General features: G+C 35.8%; 1 protein-coding gene and 1 long non-coding RNA gene across 2 annotated transcripts in view; one reads left to right on the top strand and one right to left on the bottom strand.

The window, feature by feature from the left end:
* Positions 1 to 230: 230 nt before the first annotated feature.
* LOC311619475 overlaps positions 231 to 20,265 on the top strand; it is a 375,387-nt gene continuing 355,352 nt past the window's right edge. Inside the window, exon 1 of the long non-coding RNA XR_014794513.1 lies at positions 231 to 252. This is a non-coding gene — a long non-coding RNA (uncharacterized lncRNA). The remainder of the gene's footprint in view (positions 253 to 20,265) is intronic.
* SYT10 (synaptotagmin 10) overlaps positions 18,925 to 20,265 on the bottom strand; it is a gene marked incomplete at its 5' end in the record, with an annotated part of 58,910 nt that continues 57,569 nt past the window's right edge. The window contains one exon of the mRNA XM_084877879.1: positions 18,925 to 19,496. Coding sequence (XP_084734005.1) covers positions 19,425 to 19,496 — 72 coding nt within the window. The 3' untranslated portion in view covers positions 18,925 to 19,424. The remainder of the gene's footprint in view (positions 19,497 to 20,265) is intronic.

The raw sequence follows: 20,265 nt of genomic DNA, 5'->3' as shown, positions 1-20,265 counted from the left end.
TTGAAAGCTCACCTTTGCATTTCTCTAAACTGAATCTATTCAACATCCTCTGTAGGTGTAGACATACTCCATACTTATGCTAGAGAAATTTAGGAATCTATGCCATTTGCATATCCACTCAGTATTGAGTTAGCATTGCTGCTTCCAATATAACCTGAGATTCCCCAAGCGGCAGTGGTAAGATTTACCACTCCAATGCCACAGAAGCCAGCATCCACACTCAGTCAGGCCCCCCCCCCTTTTTTTTTAGCTGTGTCCATCTTTTTGGGTCATCTATCATTTGCTTTCCCCATTACTATTCTAGATCCTGGTTTTTACTCCAACTTATATCACTTCTCATCTTACTCTATACCCATTGGACATGCAGTTATGTATATGATTTGTATTTCCACACTAGTCTCTACTTTTATTGTGTTTCACTTGTTTTTAGTTATATCAAGCCTTGAATTTCTCTTACAAATAATCCCAAATGAAAAATAGGAGATATCATTATATTCATATAATGGACTCTGACTTTCCAGTTGAGTTTTATTAGAAACAGAGTCTTAACATTTTCAGGTGTTCTTATTTTGATCATGATTCCTCTGGTGAGTTAATCTCTAGTCATCTCACTTTGATCATGGTTCCCTTGGTGAGTTCCTCTGTAGTCATCTCGCCTCTTATTAACTTAGCTTTCTTGTTTCTAATTTTCTTAGGTCCACAGAAATGCCATTGCCTTCCTTATTTATGTTCACAGCATAGCCCAATACAAGTTCCATGGGGGATCTGATCTAAAATCAGACCATACACCAGTGTTACTCTATCTCAAAGTATTTTCCTTCACTTCATTATTGGTTACCTTGAGTTCTTGTTTTAGCAAATCTTTATTCCCTGCAATAGTGCTTATTGACTATCAAGCTGAGAGGGTTATTTCTGTGATTAAAATTTCATAGTTTCTTACATCTAAGTTCTTTGCTAGAGAGAACATTGGATATTCTCTGGAGGAAAAAGACACAGCACAATAATTTTTTGTGTGTGTGCGCAGAAATTTACCATTACAAATTCTAAGGCATGCCCTTTCATTAGTTCTCTCCAGGAGAAACAAAGTAATGATAATAAGCTGCTTTGCTAAACTCAGGTTTGACAATTTGTATTTATAATAATAAAATAATGATATTTTTATATATGCAGAATAATTTTTTTTCATCCAGACCAAATAGAAAATAAAATTGAGAAAATTAAAACAAGAATATACTATATGAAAAATTTAGTCCTACATTATGGTATTTTCAGCCTTTCTATGGTTTATTGATTCTGCTAATATGATCATGTTCCTCAGAATTTTTTCTTAATAAACCAAGTATATGTTGTGCAATTAAAAATTTGGAGGTGGAATCTTAATTGAATTAAGAATTGACCATAAGGCACAAATGTAATATCTTAATCAATAAAGAAAAAAAAAAGAAAAAAAAAACCCACATTTATTATAATCCTGACATGTGCCTAGTTCTATATTGTTTACTACAAAAATGGGAAAAAGTAGATTTGTGGTTCTGAGTACACAAAACACCGGAGTTTATTCTTGTATTATTATTGTGAACAACTATAAACCTACATTTTCAAACCCCTGTATGAAGAAATTTATTTCCTTTGCTGCTGTAAATTTATTAATCATGACAAGGAAACAAGTAGAAAGGGCAATCCATTATAGATATTATTAAGTTCTAGTTTATAACATAAAAGCTAAAATATTTTTAAAAATCTGCATGTTGAAATCTTAAGGGGACATTAATTAAGGGGTGCGTGATTTTGATTATTTTTAAAAGGAGTATAGGAATTAAATTACTGGATGGGTCAGGAGGAAAAAGGAGAAGATGTAATAGAAAAGAGGCCAGTTTCCGTCAAAGGGTGTGCAAACTTCTTCCTTCTGGGGCTGTAAATTTTTGCCTAATCCCCAATTTCATTGGCCCAACCCTCCACAATGTGAATAATGCTTCCATCAGAACTCTAGGATTTCCAGGTTTCTTGCTGTTCATAGAAATGAACAGGCTTCATGGGGTGAATTATAACAACTGAATTAGAACACATTCAATGTTTTTCAATTTTGCCACATGTGTTGAGACACTGCCTTAGCTTTGGAAGTTATTTAGGTTTTATTTCAATAATAGGAGGTTAACTGGTAAGATCAAATTGTGAGTCAGAAAGGAAAGACAAAGTGTTCTGAGCTGAATAATGAAATAAAGCAGACATATGGTCAAGATTGTTTCAGGTACTAGAATATGAAATATATTTTGTATGTTGGAGAAAATCAACAACATAATTTGGTGAAATATGTCACAAGAAAGAAGTAACATGTGATGCTGACAATTTTTGCGTATTGCATGCATCAAATTTTAAGTAGCTCTAAAGAGGTTGGGTTTTTAAAAACATATTTTTATTGATTTCAGAGAGGAATTAAGAGGGAGATAAAGAAACATCAAGGATGAGAAAGAATCATTGATCAGCTGCCTCTTGCATGCCTCCTACTGGGGATCAAGCCCACAACTCAGACATTTGCCCTGATTGGGAATGGAACAATTACTCATGGTTCATAGGTCGACACTCAACCACTGAGCCACATTGGCTAGGTGAGGAGGGGATTTTTTAATATCAAATAGAAATATTTAAGATTAGTGGCTTCTGGGAAGTTAGGGAAAATGATTTAGGACAACTTAACTTGAAATTTGTTCTCTTGTTATCAAAATTCAGAAGGTATAGGACTTTTCCAGTGTTATGCTGTATATGTGAAAGAAATTAAAAATAGAGGTACAAAGAGGATTAAGCTAATGAGAGACAGACATACATAGAGACAGAGAAACTGAGAGAGAATAAGGCAAAGAGAAAGAGAGAGACCGGATGATGAATAAAATACCATTATGAGCTCTTTTCTTTAATTCAATACTTACTGCTATGAACTGATTTATGTCTCCCCACCTACCCAATTCATTGTTGAAGACTTAACCCCCATGTCACTATATTTAGAGATAGAGTTTTTAAGAGCTTTTAAGATTAAGTGAGGTCATAGGATAGATCCTTAACCCAATAGGACTAGCTGCCTTCTAAGAAGAAGATACACTTGAAATCTCTCTTTTTCTTTCCCTCTATGTCCACAAAGGCAAGGTCATATAAAGGACACAGAGAGAAGGTGGCTGTCTATAAGCCAGGAAGAGAAGCCTTGCAAGAAACCAACCCTGGTGCCACCTTAATCTTGGACTACCATCCCTCAGAACTATAAGAAAATAAACGTATGTTGCTTAAGCCACCCAGTTGGTGGTATTCTGTTACAGCAGCCTGACCAGACCTAAAACACCCAGTATGCCAGTAAAGAAATAGTATGCTGTGCAGAACTGGTTGCAATGTCCAGGAGTTAGAAAAACAGATTGGGGCATTACCTGGAGATGAGTGGTGCACCCCTTTACTGTTCACTGTATTGTACTCAGCAGGCATACCTCAGAGTTTTAATCTGAGAAGTAAAGCCCAAAAGGAGCTGAGATGTATCTTCTCCATGACATGTACACACTTTTGCTTAAATCTGCTGGGTGAGCATAAAATTCAAATATAAAACACCACTATCTGCCCCTCTCCCCTAAACAAAACCTCAATCCAAGAATCCTGTGTGAACATGTAGACATCACTATGAATCCTGGCTTCCCTGGGTCTACCTTGTCTGAGCCATGAGGCAGAAAAACAAAGAACATAGCATTAACCTGAGGTCAGACAGCTCCAAAGTGCATTTGGGGTGGGAGACCAGCAGCACTGGGGCCAGCAGCCTGGCCTTCCAGCTCCTGAACATTGATATACCTATCAAAATCATGTTTGTCTTCTTCAATGTGGCACTATCATTGCAGGTGACAGTTCAATACAATCAAGTCTTTAAAAATTTTAAGTTTAAAACCTATTATTAATAAAACATTTTGTGAATACATGGTAAGTTATCCTAGTCTTGTTCTGTTAACACACATGTAATCCAGTGCCCAATGTAATGCTTACAAGTTGCTTTCAGAATCTCTTCCTGTTTTCAGTGGGCAGTAGGTTATGTGTGAGGGGTTCACTGAGCCTATGCTCCAGATGTTCTGACATGGGGACTTGGAGGACCATGTGAGGCACCCACACTGCTGTGTTCAGGGTGGGCCCCTACTAGTAAGGTTAGGTCAAATCTCTACCCCTTCTTCTAAGAGATCGAAGTGAGTACTTTGTAGTTGCAATATATCTGTAAGGGTCCAAGCAGCATTACAGCACTGGCAGACTCACTCCTTGCTAGGTGATACTCAGTTTAGAGTTGGCTGTGGTGCCAGAGAAGTCTTGTAATCAGTAGGGAGCTTAACCAATGGGAATGGTGGTGGGCAGTGCTTCCTTCACTGTAACTGGGGAAGGTCAGCTTTTCTGTAGCTGCCAAATCCTTGAGTAAAATGCTTCCTGAGAGTGATCCTTTGCTTCAAAATCCCTCATTCCTGTCATGTCAGGCCTTCTCATCCTGGCTGCTCAGCTCCCCATCAAAGAAAACTCTGCCTTAATTTGACTAAGCCATGTCTGTGCCCCATTGAGTATTGGCCTTTGAAACAAAAAAGCCAAGAAGAAACTCTTTTTTTCTTCTGTCATGTTTTTCCCCTGAGAAAATGATCATGGAAAATACTGTACAGCTGCTTTGACTGTGGCAAGCAGAAGAAGAAAGCGGTGAGAAAAAGTAAACTCCAAGGAGGAAGGAAAAAGCAACAACAAGGCCAAACCTCTAAAAATAGTTTTCTCTCATGCTTGTTATGCCACTGGTTGTATTCATATATGCATGTAAAATGCTATGAGCCTTTTTCTATTAATAGATCCTTAAGTAGAATTTAAAGAACTGGGAGCATGTTTAGAAATGTCACACAGGCTTAAACCATGGAGAAAGAAGTAATATCATTGGATCAGTAGTTTTCAGTAAGAATGACATTCTCCCAGGATGTCATAGTCCTAACTCATTTAATGAGAAAAGACCAGGGGTGATATTGTCCAGAAATTTTCAGGTGCAGCCTTTACAAGAAAGAATTGTCCAGTATCCTGCATGATTTTCAATTCATCTACAGAACATCAAATAGATAAAAAGCTACTCATAATTATCTAAACTCAAAACTTACCTCTGTTTTACATATAAACACAAAGTATTTTTGCATAGTGTTGAAATGCATTTAATTTTCCAGGAATAATGCTATTGAGGGGAGATTATACTTTGAAATTTGCTAAGAGTTGTTAACTGTTTGGAAAAATCATTCCTCCAAAGATAAATGGTTCTCTTTAGTGGTCTAAGTCCAATCATCTGACTATATTACATAGTGTCATCATGCCCAGACAATTTCATGTTTAAATATCTATTATTTTATTATAAACTAGAGGCCTGATACACAAGATTCGTGCAAGGGGGTTGGCCCTCGCAGCCGCAGCAGCTTGCCTCAGCCCTCGCAGCCCCGGTTTTGTCTGGAAGGACGTTTGGCTTTCCTGTCTAATTAGTCTATTACACTTTTATTATAGATAACTTTCCTTCATGTGTTATTTCATATTAAAGTAAATATCTTGTATGCTTAGAGCAGACTCCAGGGAGATCAGATTCAAGCTCATGATTGTTGTCTCCCAGTGGAGTCACATGGACAGTGTTGAGTTCTTTCAGCCACAACATGTATGAAGTGTTGCCAGCTCACTTAGACCATGGCACCCAGGATTTTTGTTGGGGTTCAGTCACATAGTTATGGAATACCCATATGGCTGACCTTAGTCTCCAGCAACTCCAAGATCAAATTGACATTGTGTGGCCCCATAAATTACTTCGTTAACATAAACTGTCTGCTGTGACCCAAAGCCATAGGTAAACATAGACACTCTTTTCAGGCATAACATTTTAAGGGCTCAGATATTACCTTCCAGGAGCCAGTCAAGGACCAAACCTTTGTTTGGAATGTGCAAGGTTTGGACAACTCAGGCCGGCTGAGTTAATCCTTGACTGCATGCTATCAATTTCATTTCAGAACAAGAGATATTGTATTTGGGATTATAATCACTGAATTGAGCACAGAAAGAGACTGAGAGACAATAGAACAAAATCTTATACTCTGGGAGGGAAGGAAAAAATCCACCCTCTCTTTCAACCTCCTTAAGATAGTGGAGTACAACTTTCAGTGTATGAGTCTTTGGAATTGGGCTTATGGACTAAGAACCTGACCTTACTGTGTGATTCAGGGGAGGCTGTTGAAATGTTCCATGACTCACTTTCTTCATCTGTTAGTAAACTAGAGTTGTAAATACTCCTACCAAAAACATAGTCAGTTATGGGTAAACGGTTCTTAATAAGCACTCAAAGTCTGTTAGGACTACTAATTGTTTTAACTCTCCTAAGAGAAGAAACAGGATTACCAAGTTCAGAAAGCAAAGGAAGGTTCATGCTCATTTGAAGTTTGGGAAGTGGTACCTTTTCAGGTTGGGGTTTTGGAGGGCTCTTGCTCTCAGTCTTTCTCCCAACTAAGGAAAGGAATACATGCTACTGGAGATGAGTTTTGAACTCTGGGGAATGAGAAGCCAGGACATTGTGTTGTTTATCTTCTGGGAGTTTGCTCAGTGCTTTTGGTTAAAAAAAAGAGAGAGCTTAAAGCAAAACCTCTTTTTTAAAATTCCTAAATTGTCCCGAATTATTCTCTAAGGTACAAATAAGGGAGAGAGGTTCAGGGCAGAAGCTCAAGTGATAAACATATTGGTGCCTCTCCCTTTGAGAGGCTTAGAAAAGAGGCTGTGTATGGCACGCTCCACACACATGACAGTTAATGGACAGCCTGAACTCAAGACTTTTCTTACTGAGGGTGAACAAATCACATTATGTAAAGAGATTCTGAAATGCTTTAGTCATTGCTTTCACAATATAGACACAACTGATAAGAGTATGAGAATGATTCAGTTAGCCAAAATGGGTTACATAAGTTGACTTGTCAAAAACAACTTAGAATAAGACAATCAATTAATTGAAGACTGTAGGACACCTCAGCTAAAGAGTCTCTATTGATGGAGGAAGAACATAGCACTTGATCCAATGGTCAGTGTCATCAAGCAACAGAAAGTGAAAACACCTACTTTGGTACCTTAGAGAACTTGCTTTCTGGGTCAGCCCACAGGGCAAGGGGGTGGATCTTGGGGAGGAAGTGACTCATGCTCCCAACCGTCACTAAAAGCTATTGATTTTTCTTCTTTGGGGGGAAAAAACCATTAACTTTTTCAGAGAATTGAAGTACAATTAAGCTGTTGGATAATGCAATTTCATAAAAGAAATATTTCCTAGGAGGTTTCCACAGCTGTCACTTAAAGATATCAAGAAATATTTTCCCCTTACCCCATCTCAAACCACAGGGCATCTTTCCAAACTTCAGCAACCATGGGAAGCTGAGAGTCCACCACCCTCTAGGAACTACTGAAGTGAAATCCGCTGCTTGGCATTCCTGTGGTTTTAGACACTCTAGTCATTCTCAACAACTTTCAAGTTTACATTCTCACCATGCTCTGGGGTTTCTCTACTATTGTAGACCTTCACACCTTTTACACTCCCCTTTCTCTGTGTGTGCCATTTGCTATTCCAAATCCATGATCAGCAAAACATTGCATAGCCTCAGTGTCTTCCACATGTTTGCCTTTACCTGACCTCCTCCTGGTTGTTCACCTGCTCACGTTCATCTCTAGGTCAGATCATGTCAAGTACTTAAGCTACTATGCCTTGGCCACCTACTCCAAGTGGTGTTATTTTATACACCTGAGAGTCTCACCTCCCCATGTTCATCCTGTACCTTTTGTTCAACCTTAAAATATCCAATTCAGAAATTTCACTTAAGGCCACAACTTCTTATCTTGCTTGTCAGCTTATATAGACTATTGGCATAGTTGTTCTTCCCCAATTTGATTAAGATATAATTGACATATAATGATAGTGTGTAAGTTTGAGTATACTGTACCAGTTTGATAGATAGATGTGGATATTACAAAATGATTACTACAATAAGGTTAGCGAACACAAGTAACTTTCTCATGTTTTTCAGTAACTATTTTAGAATTGTCGTCTATTTCCTTAAGCACCTTGCTTCCATCTTATTCTCAGCAAATAATTTGGACTGCTTTCCACAGATATTTAGATCTTTCCATTATCTCAAACTGAGTATGCAGAAAATGTTTTATGATCTCCCCTCCTCCATCAAAAATACCCCTTCTTCAGTGTTCTCTGTTTCACTCTTGCATCCTTACAGTCCATTCTATCAATATTTAAAAAGTGTAAACTGGAAACTCTCCTGTCTTGGAGGAGGGAGGAGGGTAATCCCATTCTTCTATTGGAAAGAAGCTGCATAAGCTGGCACCCACCTAGCTATCTCTCCAGTCACATATTGTATGGCTCCTCACTACTGATCTTTTTGTTCCATCCATAGCCATCATCTTTTATTTCTTCTAATATACCCAGGATCTTTGCACAGGTGCTACTCTCTGTTTTCCATCACACCTACCACCTTTTCAGACTTCATGACTCAACTAAAATATCCCTTCTTCTAATGAAATTTCCATTGACCAAGCTCCAGCAGACTAGGTTAGGTCTAGTTGTAACACAGTATTAAAAAGTTGCATGTCTCAGTTAGAAATATTGATTAAAATCTCTTTCCTACCTCAATTTATGCTCCATAATGGTAGAGACTGGATCAATTTTGTTTACTCATATAGATGATCAATAACATCCATGGAAAAAGTGAATGGCCTGACCAGCATGGCTCAGTGGTTGAGCATTGATCTATGAACCTGGATAGGAGGCCATGGTTCAATTCCCAGTCTGGGCACATGCCTGGGTTGTGGGCTGGATCCCCAGTAGGGGACATGCAGGAGGCAGCTGATCAATGATTCTCACTCATCATTGATGTTTTTATCTCTCTCTCTCTTCCTTCCTCTCTTTGAAGTCAATAAAAAATATACTTTTTTTTTTAAAAAAAAAAATGAAGGAATGACTTCAAATCAGCCTGTTTACTACACTTTAAAAATTGCAAAATATATAAAGAATTCATACAACACAACAAAACCCCAAAAAATCTAATTAAAAAATGGGCAGAGGACCTGGACAGACATTTCTCCCAAGATGACATACAGATGGCCAACAGTTATATGAAAAGATGCTCAACTTCTTAGCTTTTAAGGAAATACAAATCAAAATAAGGTACCACCTCAAATCTGTCAGAATGACTATTATCAAAAAAGAAAGCCAATAACAAGTGTTCAAGAGGAGAAAACGGAATCCTCATTGACGGCTGGTAATAATGTAAAAGGATGTAGTTGCTATGGAAGAGTATGGAGGTACCTCAAAAATTAAGAATCCAGTACCATATGTCACAATGACCTATTTTCTGGGTAACTACCCAAAACATTAGAAAACATTTATTTGCAAAAATATATGCACCCCTAGGTCATTGTGGCATTATTCACGGTGGCCAGGACATGGAAACGACTGAAATGTTCTTTGACAGATAGTTGCATAAAGAAGATGTGTTACGTTATACAATGGAATACTACTCAACCGTAAGAAAAGATGAAATATTGCCATTTGCAACAACATGGATAAATCTTGAGACTATCATGCCAAGCAAAATACATCAGACAGAAAGGGTAAAGAACCATATAATTTCACTATGTAGTGTATAAAACTGAAAGTAACAAACGAACAACCAAGACAAACAAAAACTCATAGACACAGACAACAGTATGGTGGTTACCAGAGGGAAAGGGGAGGGAAGGAGTATTAAGGGTAAAGGAGATGAAATATATGGCTATGGAAGGGGATTTGACTTTGGGTGGTAACCATAGTGTGATACACAGATACTGTATCATAGAATCAAGGGGCTTGCCCCCCACCCCTGCCACGAAGGCTTTGTCCAGAAGGACCTCTGGTCTAATTAGCATATTACATTTTTATTATTATAGATATCATCTCCATAAATTTAATTAAAATGCCTTACAATTTTTTCCTCTTTATTGTGACTAACAGCTGTATACTTTTCTTTTCTCATTAGAAGACATAAATAACTGCAGCCCTTCTATTTTCTCAATTTCATGCCTGCTCTTGGGTCACTAGCTCTTATTTTCCCAGCGTACTTTCTTTGTTAATCCTATTCTATCAAAATTCTGTGCCTATGCCCCTGAAGCTGAGCATGACTGGAGAAAAGCACACAGCCATGCTGACTGTTCCTAGTTTAAATTCATGGTCACAAACCTAGAAGCAAAGATTAATTCTGGCCAGCAATCATATTACATTTCCCCCAGGCTGCTCACTCTCCATTCTTCTGGAAGATTTTCTCATCTCTTCCTTTCTCAGGATTTTTTTTTTAATCTTTATTGTTGAAAGTATTACATATGTTCCCTTTTATCCCCCATTGATCTCTTCTAGCCTGCCTCCCTCCCCCACCACCACCCAATTGTCAGTGAGTATGGATTATGTATAAATGGATACAAATTCTTTGGTTGGTCTCTTCCCACCCACCCACTCTCCCTTACCTTCCTTCTGGGGTTCCACAGTTTATTCCTTGCTTTTATGTCTCTGGATCTATTTTGTTCATCAGTTTATTTTGAATATGTACCTGTGGCCTTCACCCTTAACTGACATCATTGCTTCCTTCTCCCCCTAGAACACTGAATCATTCAAAGGAGCGCTCCCCTAGATCCCACCATCACATCTACTAATGTACCGACACCTGTAGCTAAAAGCTCTGACAACGCATTGGTGCATGAGCTGCCTCTGAAGCATAGTAACCTCCATCTTGGGTAAAAACTGCTGTTTAAAATTTAACCTTGCTATTCTGGCTTCTGTAAACATTTGTTTGCTTAAATCATAGGGAAAAATAAGACTGCTTCCCATTCCAGAGAGGCCATAAACTATGCTCCAGACAGAGCTGTCAGTGCTGGCGCCAGGCCAGGCCTTGAGATATGGTCTCACGGCCCTGTCCCAGCACACAGGACTTTTTCTCAGAAGGTCCAGAAATCTCATTCCAAATTTGGAAAACAAAGAGCTGAAAAACATATAAATAGGAAAGACTGCCACCATATTGGGCCCCCAGAATTTGAGAAGCAAGATTTTCTCCGGGCCCGCTAGCACTAGCAAAATGAAAAGGATTCCAAATAAATTTGGCTTATTGATTAAGGCGTCTTCTGATTAACAATATAACACCTCTGCACCTGATTTAGGTGGATCCTTCCACTGGTGTATTTGACCTCAGCTCCTCTACTCAGGTAAAGACATTGCTCCAGAAATATGCCCCTCCCCCTCTTATATTATGTTTTCCCAGTTTATACTGTTATTCTCAAAAAGTACAATGTTATTTTTCCCATATGAAAAAAAATATTAAATCTTTGTTTGATCCCACTTTCCCCACCAAATATAGTCCCATTCTTCTGCTCTTTACAAAAATCTCCTGTTCACTGACTCAAAATCCCTCACCTCTAATTTATCTCTTAACCCCCTGCTTTCCCTCTCCCAGCCAGATGTTGTCTAACTATCTGGCTAGAATTTAATTTCTTTTTTTTTTCTTTTCTTTTTTTAAAAATATATTTTTTTGATTTTTTTTACAGAGAGGAAGAGAGAGGGATAGAGAGTTAGAAACATCGATGAGAGAAAAACATCAATCTGCTGCCTCTTGCACACCCCCTATTGAGGATGTGCCCGCAACCAAGGTACTTGCCCTTGACCAGAATCGAACCTGGGACTTTTCAGTCCACAGGCTGGTGCTCTATCCACTGAGCCAAACCGGTTTTGGCTAGAATTTAATTTCCATAAGATCACAGATTTTGATTATTTTTACAACTCAAGAAAAATGGCCTACAAAGTAGCTGCTCAGTAGGTATTTATTGAATGAACTAATGAAGAAAGAATTGTCTTTTTGTTTTTTCTTGTTAGAAAATCATTGGCATGTTTTGTAAAATGTGTTCTCTGTACGTGAAATGTATTAAATAAAGAAGAAACCAATCACACCAGAGCGCACTATCTTGAAGCAGTCACCATTTTATCCACTTTTAAACTTTTTCTATAGAAGAAGATATAACTGAGATGCCAATAAGACCACTCTACCTCTTCTACACTGCTGTGTGCTCTCTCTTCTCTCCTCTCCATCACTCTACCTTGGAACTTAGCACATTTACAAGTCCCCTACACCATCTGTCTGCTCACACAAATGTCAATGCAAACAATGAAGGCTTTATAGAAGAAAGAATGTTAAGGAGGGGGTCACAACAGAATCTTAAAATCTCTTTAGGCACTATGTTCTCTGATGCCCTTGGCTTTGTTGTCACCAGAAGTTTCTCTGAACTTTCCCTATGGTTACCAAGTCTTGTTGGCTTCAATCTCACCTCCCTTTAATTCAAATACTTCTTTCTTTAATTTTGCAAGAGAATTCAGCTGTCTCAATTTTTCTGTTGAGATTGATATATAAAAATCCAAGGAGAAGATCAGCAAAACAAAAGACACTTTCACTAAACTTTTTTCTAAAAACACAAACAAAAGGCCAACAGACACATGGAAAGATGTACTACATCACTAATTGTCAGAGCAAAGCATATCAAAGTCACAATCTGATAAGAGCTCTCACTTGTTAAAATAGCTATTATAAAAAAGACAAAAAATAATAAACGTTGGTGAAGATGTGGAGAAAAGGGAACCCTCATAAACTATTGGTGGTAATGTTAATTGTTGCAGCCGCTATGAAAAACAATATGGAGATCCCTCAAGGAATTAAAAATAGAACTATATAATCCAGCAATTCCACTTCTGAGTATTCATCTGAAGGAAACAAAAACACTAATAATTTCATAAAATTATTCGAAGAGATACATGCACTCTTAAGATCACTGCAGTACTATTTACAATAGCCAATTTATGGAAGCAACCTAAGTAGAGGGTGTCTTCAATGAGAAGGATCTGGACGTTGTTAAATCAATTGGCAAGACATATAAAATGTGGATAAAAGGTTCGAGGGCCTGAACTCAAAATTGTTGCAATGGAAAAGTAATTTTAAAATGAGATGTGATTAGCAAAAATCTATCGAACTTAAGCTTAATCACCAGGCTCCTTCTCTTTCCTTCTTTGCTTTTTTTTTTTTTTTTTTTTTTTGTCATGTCAGAGTCAATTTGGTGTATTAATTCCCTTCTTAGCAATTTGATCTGTATATACACCTATGTTATGGCTCCTAAAAATATTTATCTCACCCATAAATATAGATATAGATAGTTGCTTGAAATGTTAAAATATTGATACATGGATTACACTGCTCTCTCATGAGTGCCAAAAAGATGACTAATACAGAAACACTTAGCAACACAGATGTCTCAAAATTAGATATGAAAAAAGTTATTTCTTTCAAAGACAAAAATAATTTATAATCACTTTATTTATTTTTTTCAAAATACATATGAAACAGTAAAATTATATTTCAAGTGCTTTTCCATTTTCTTTTACAAAAGTAATCATAAACTGTACACTTCATAACAGCTTTGAGGTTTCATTGTTACATAATTCATCTGAACCTGACAAATATGTTCACACATTCTAAAGAAGACATTGTAAAAATACTGAAATGTGTACATCTTTTAAAGGGAGTTGCAAAACATTTGTTCTCAGGAATACAATTATATGCTGTCAAGTTTCACAAATGGCTGGTTACTGTGTACAAAAGCCAGAAACACGAATTTCAAACGATTTAAAAATGTTTCTTCTATATTACGGAAGTCAACAATATTGATTTGAACAATGGCTACGTATTACATCACAAAATTCAGTTAAAAAGTCACCTTATGAACAATGACTGAAGGATACAAAGAAGGATTAAATATGATGGATCCAAATTATTCAATTTTCATGGTTGCTGCCAGTTTAGAATAATTGGAAAATATATTAGACTATCCATTAGTGAAATTGCTACATTTACAAAGTCAGGCAGTTCTTTTCTATTTTGACTTCTTCTTTCTTCATAATAAAATGAAGGTCTCACTTCATTGTGATCCATAATTTATACCTATTTTGCAGATAAACTAAATCACATTTTCAGTTGGAAAGGTCAATAAAAAATTAATGTGAATGATATGAACCTGGGTTGAACTATTAGTTTACAAAAAATTATAAATATTTTGTGTCTGGTCTACTTGATTCTTTCTTATACAGTAATAGAATTTATAAAGTTAGTTACACTGGGGGTTATTGATTTTTTTTTTTAAATAGAAAGCTTAGAGTGTCTTTTTAAAGGAAAAAGCAAAAAAATTATAATAAAACCCACAAACAATCTATATAAATAGAAAAAAACATGCAATTTTTATAATGAACAATTCTGTGGCCAGTTTGTACATAGCTTTAGGAATGATAGGGATTCCTTTGGTTCACAAATTTTATTCTACAACTAGCTAGTTAAACATAATTTCATGTATTGGTGTTTAAATGGGGAAAATTTTCTTTGAAAGATGGAAAAAGACAAAAATCCAATGTATTAACCTTTCAACATTGAGACTTACTTCTCTTAACAATTTTGACTCATTTCTATAACATGCATTGTTTTCTAACAAATTAGTTTTTGAGGGAACAAAACATGAAATTGAATCATTGGAATCCACCACCCTGTACAGTAAATAGGGATTCTGTGCAAAGCAAATGCAAATCTCAACATAATTTCCAAAGAAAATGGCCTATTTTTACCCTTTCATGACAACATCAGATATAGCTTGCTCTTCGGAGAAGATTCTCATGACCCAGGTGAGCTTAGAAGTTATTGTCAGTTTGAGATGGAAGTGTTTCCATATAAATACTATCTCTATTTCTAGATCCTCAATATCAAGTCACTTCCAGTGTGTCAGCATCGATACTAGTAAAAATACGATTATTCTAATCAATTCCTCCTTGTAGGAGTATATTTAAATCATTTCAGGCATGAAAACATCTATTTTTCTCTTAAACATCTTCCACTTTTTCTTTCAATCACCATTTCTAGTATTTAAAATGTTGGTATTCAATAAATCATTAAATCCCATCTCAAACCTTAATTTACTGATTTTTTAAAGTCTCTATGGCATGATATTGTCATCATATCAAGTCAAACCCTGGTTACCTATCTTCATGATGAATAGGACAAAAATAAAAACAATTCTTTACTTTTGATGAGAAACACCTGAACTGATTATTAAATGCCTCTGTTCAAATATACATACTTTTGGTGAACTGTTAATGGCAGAAGACAATACAGCTTTTATTAAATAACAGTTCACTCTAATTAATGTAAGATTGAGTCAATGTAGGAAGTCTTTTAATGAAACAGAAAATTCTTACTTTAAAGAGCATCACTGAATAACGTGTTAGAAATAGCACTTAGTTTAATTAGCTTTGTTGCTTATGTAAAATACAAATCACTATTTTCTCTACATATTGGGTCATAATAGGTTCAGATAAATCATATCCTGAGCCATTTCACTAACTAATAAAATAGTGTCATGGGTTGTTGTTTTTTGAATAATATTAGAGGATTCACCTTCCATTAAACGTTAAAATACTAAGGACTTTTTTGTTTTGCATTCAAATATATTTATTTCCATTTGCTATAATGCATTCATTTACCATTTATTTATGTAGATTCTTACTTTAAATTATTTTATGTTCCTTGCTTTTGTATAATTTCTTATTGTCAGCAATACATTTTTATACTGGAAACTGAGTTTATTAATTTGAAGTACCTTGGAATAACCGGAGTTGTTTCAAAAACAAGTTGTGAAGAAAACAGATCTCTGCATTTTCACTTAGATTTAATAGAATCTCTTTCTTACATCCTTATCAACTCTAGTTTCCTTTTTTAAATTATCAGGTTATTAAATTACCTGGTCATAGTCACAACTAAAGTAGCAACAAAAAAATTTTTTTTTTTTTCACATGGAACTCGAGTCTATGAAAACTTTTATTCTGAGATAATATCTAGTACTCTTTTTAAAGAAGTAACTTAAGAAATTACCACGTGTTCAATGTTAACATTTTGTGTCTTTTTATTTGTAATAGTCCTTTGGCTCTTTGGATAACTCTTTGTGAAATAACTTACAATTCGTTTTATGGGTAGTAAAATTGGATAAAAGAGTGGAAGTTTGGCTTTTTCATTTTTGAAGCAGTTAATCATTTACTGAAAGCCTTAAGACATTGATAGTTCTTTATTGAGTCTGCAAATGTTTAAATAATAAATATCACAGGAGAATAAACACAGGTGAAGATGTCAATTAAATATCACAATCAAACAGGTTCAAATATATTTGCTTTTATCTAAAACCTGAGTCAGTATTGATCAGTGTGATCTCCCTGCAGTAACTAGAACACGCACTCACTCCCCAAAACTGCATAAGAAAGTTTGGCTCTGCCTTCCTGTGTCTTGTTCCCTGGCAATAATCTGGGTGAAATTTTCACTCAACAGTGGGTGTATGAATATCATGAGTTTTCCATGTAAATAAAGTACCAGAAACAGGGCTGGCCTGACCAAAAAATTAAAATTGTCAAGAAAAATATTTTTAAGGAGCCAGTGTAAAAAAAAAAGTCAATTGTTCAGAATTCTGTGAGATTACATATTCCACAAACACTAATGCTCTTCATATTCAGTTTCCTCATTCTCCTGATCACTTAGTGCCGTGGTCGGCAAACTCATTAGTCAACAGAGCCAAATATCACTAGTACAAAGATTGAACATGGGCCACGAAGTTTTAATCGCACTGTACGTGCGCCCTGGCACGTGGTATTTTGCGGAAGAGCCACTCTCAAGGGGCCAAAGAGCAGCATGTGGCTAGCGAGCAGCAGTTTGCAGACCACTGACTTAAGAGAATCAGGTAAAATAAATAAATAAATAAATAAATAAATAAATAAATAAATAAATGAATGAATGAATAAATAAATAAATGAATAATAAATAAACAAATAAATACTGAAAAAGAACATTGGTGTTGTTATGCAAATGAATCAACATTGGCTCCTTTTTCCTAGACTTAAGTTTGGCAAGTCCCTGAATAAATCCCTGAAAATTAGGCATTCATTACCTAAACTGCAACTTCATAATGTGTCAGTGTTATCATTAAAATGTGGTATCCCACACAAACTAGTGGAGGAAATATAAACACATTTCACCTTCAATCACAAGTAGGAAGGGGATAAATTCTGGTTGTGTAGAGTGAGGAGGTGTGGTATTGAAAAGTGGTGGGATTACAATTTTATAATATGAACAATCATTTTTAATGATTATGCTTGATCAATTATGAGTGTAAACCTCTCTCATGTATTGCATGAAAGATGACTTGCTGAGTTTATTTTAATCCATGGGAAACATTTCTTAAAAATTATCTTTAAAACTTATTTTAATCTACAATCTTGTTTGGCTGATGGCATTTTTTCCCCCAACACAATCATTAGCTTTTTCTCCATATGAGGCAAAGAAAAGCATTAGCTTTAAGAATGAGTATAAAGTCCTAAAAATATGTTTGCAGATGAAAATAGTTATTACATTCACTTAGGAAATATATTTACTAGTCAATCGTGAGCTGCAGCTACATCTACTAATAAAACAAGTGCCTCCAAAGATGTCATTTTATTAAGAGGATAATTGTCTTCCCATATGACAATTGCTATTTTCCAGTAAAATAAAGAATTCCAAAATGGGAGTGTCATATTCAGTGATTCTGTCTACAGCAATGATTCTTTTAGGCTTGATAAGATAGTCAGGTATTTTCAAACAGGTTTCTTCTACTGTTTTCAATTTGAAAATTTAGCTAGAAATACTCGTTTTCATTAGGATGCTAACAAGCATTTGAAAAATTTTGGGAAATTGTGTTTGCCTTTATACTGTTAAAAGTGCAAATTACATTTTAATGAACAGTGATGCCATCATTATGAGAAATGCCAATAAACAAATTTCAAGATTTTTAAAACTTTTATGTTTTAATATTTAGAAATATGGGATAAAATTTTAAAATTGCTAATACAAATTTCTCATTTTGATGAAGGTGTTTTTTTTATATATTAAGTACATATTTTCTTGCCTTTTTGTTGTATTCTTTTAACCACCTATCTTGGGATAAGTTTGAAATATGCACTATCTACAGTACAAATCTCAAAAGTAAGGTTGGGTTGTTCAATATAGATACCTTCAAAAGGACCAAGAAGTAGGACAATAAAAAGTTGACATGATTTAGAAGGAAGTTCTGTCTTGTAAAAACGTTTGCATAGTTTTTACTGCCAGTGGCCTGATCCTTGATCCTTATTTAAGGCAAATGCCTTTTATGAAAGGACTGTGGGTCTGGGCCATCAGAATTTATTTTTATTAAATGTTGAAACTGTATTATTTATGGTACATTCTATAATTTCCTGAAAAATAGGTCATCCTTTTCTTTAAGAAAATACCGAGTTTTAACCATTAGCTTCTGATTGGGTTTGAAAGTCACCAGTACTGTGTACAACCTAAATGACAATGAGCACAGATATTCATTGTACCTTTGGTGTCTGTTAGTATGATCTGTCAGAAACACAAGGTCTACATGGACGCTTCATGTCACAAAATATACGTCACAGTACTTGAAAACCTTACGAACACAAAAAATGAACAAGTTCTAATTCTATTTACTTAGGAATACTAGTGCTACATTTGAGATTAAGATTATTAGAATTTTAAGGTATCAGTTAAACAGTGTAACAGATGGGTGAACTAATGTAACATTAAGATGGTATAAAATGGTAGCCCAAGTGGCTCAACCTCCATTTTCTAGCTACTAAATATTACTTTATACATTTATAGTAAAAATGTTTCTTTAAACAATTAGCTTGAGAGACAATGTTCTGAGTTTAGCAGAGCCAAACCTCATCAAGAAAATAATTTACTGAGAATGAAAGATTATCAGAAAATTTGATGGCACAAGGATTTAATCCTGTGCAAATCACGTTAAAAATTTCCATTAAAGCTTATTTGGAAATATGTGCATAATGGGAAATGAACAGTTTAATAAAATCCAAACCACACATAGGTAATGTGCTATTTTATACAATAGCAGCATAGACTATATTAAATTTTAGATAAGTACCGATTCTTTTTTAAAATGTATTTCTTTACTTATGCAAATAATGACAACTTAATAAAACACTCTTTGTGCTAATAGCCATGTGACAAGAAGAATAAATTGCCTTGTGGAAGTAAGGACTACCTGTTTTCAAGTAAAATATATCAAGATGTCCAAAGTCAATACACAGATAAAAAGGAAAACGAAAAATTGCACAATTTTGTTTTCTACCAGGATATATTTTAAATGAGGAAATCAAACCTTCTGCTTTTTTTTTTTTCCTGATTTGATGAGCACATGTCCTGGGTCCTCACTACAATGATCTTATTTCGGAGGCATTATGGTGTGGAAGGTGGTTTGGGAGATGAACAGGATCCTTGACTATCAAAACTGTTCGCCCGGCCAGGTAACTGAAAGACAATAATTTCATAATGTATGACCTAGTATAAAAATAATAAAGTGGGTAATTGTTACTACCTTTATTTATTTTTTAAAAATTTATTTTTATTGATTTCAGGGAAAAAGGGTTAAGGAGGGAGGGAGAAAGAGAGACAGAAACATCAATGATGAGAGAGAGAGAGAGAGAGAGAGAGAGAGAGAGAGAGAGAGAGAGAGCGAGAGCGCGAGAGAGAGAGAGAGAGAGAGAGAGAGAGAGAGAGAGAGAGAGAGAGTCAGCTGCCTCCTGCACATCTACCGTGGATCAAGCTTGCAACCCGGGCACATGCCCTGACCGGGAATCGAACCTTGATATCCTGGCTCATAGGTGGACACTCATCTATTGAGCTACACTGGCTGGCTGTTGCTACCTTTTAACAATGAATATTCATGATATGCAAGCCTCTGAAGAGAAAATATACATAACTCCCCCTGCCCTCCACTACTCACCTCCTGAAGTCACATGAGAGGACACCAATATATCATAGAGATGTAGGCAGGGTATGGTACACAGATGGTATGCAGAGCAGCCAGGCATGGATAACTATTCCTTTCACATTCTATGACAGGCGTTTAATTCTTACTGTAAATTAATTACTGGTTTACTGTATGGGGGGGGAGGGTTGGCAATTGCTAGGTAAATTCAATAAGAGAGTCTAGACACAAGAGACTGCATTTCACTTGCTCCAAAGCAGAAAGTGACATTTATAGGAGCAATTAATGAGATGACAGGGGTTAAGTTTG

This window comes from Pipistrellus hanaki (assembly GCF_964339955.1).
Source record: "Pipistrellus hanaki genome assembly, chromosome: 3".
Classification (NCBI taxonomy): domain Eukaryota; kingdom Metazoa; phylum Chordata; class Mammalia; order Chiroptera; family Vespertilionidae; genus Pipistrellus; species Pipistrellus hanaki.
The sequence above is the reverse complement of the archived record's forward strand: the minus strand, read 5'-3'. Positions and strand labels throughout refer to the sequence as shown.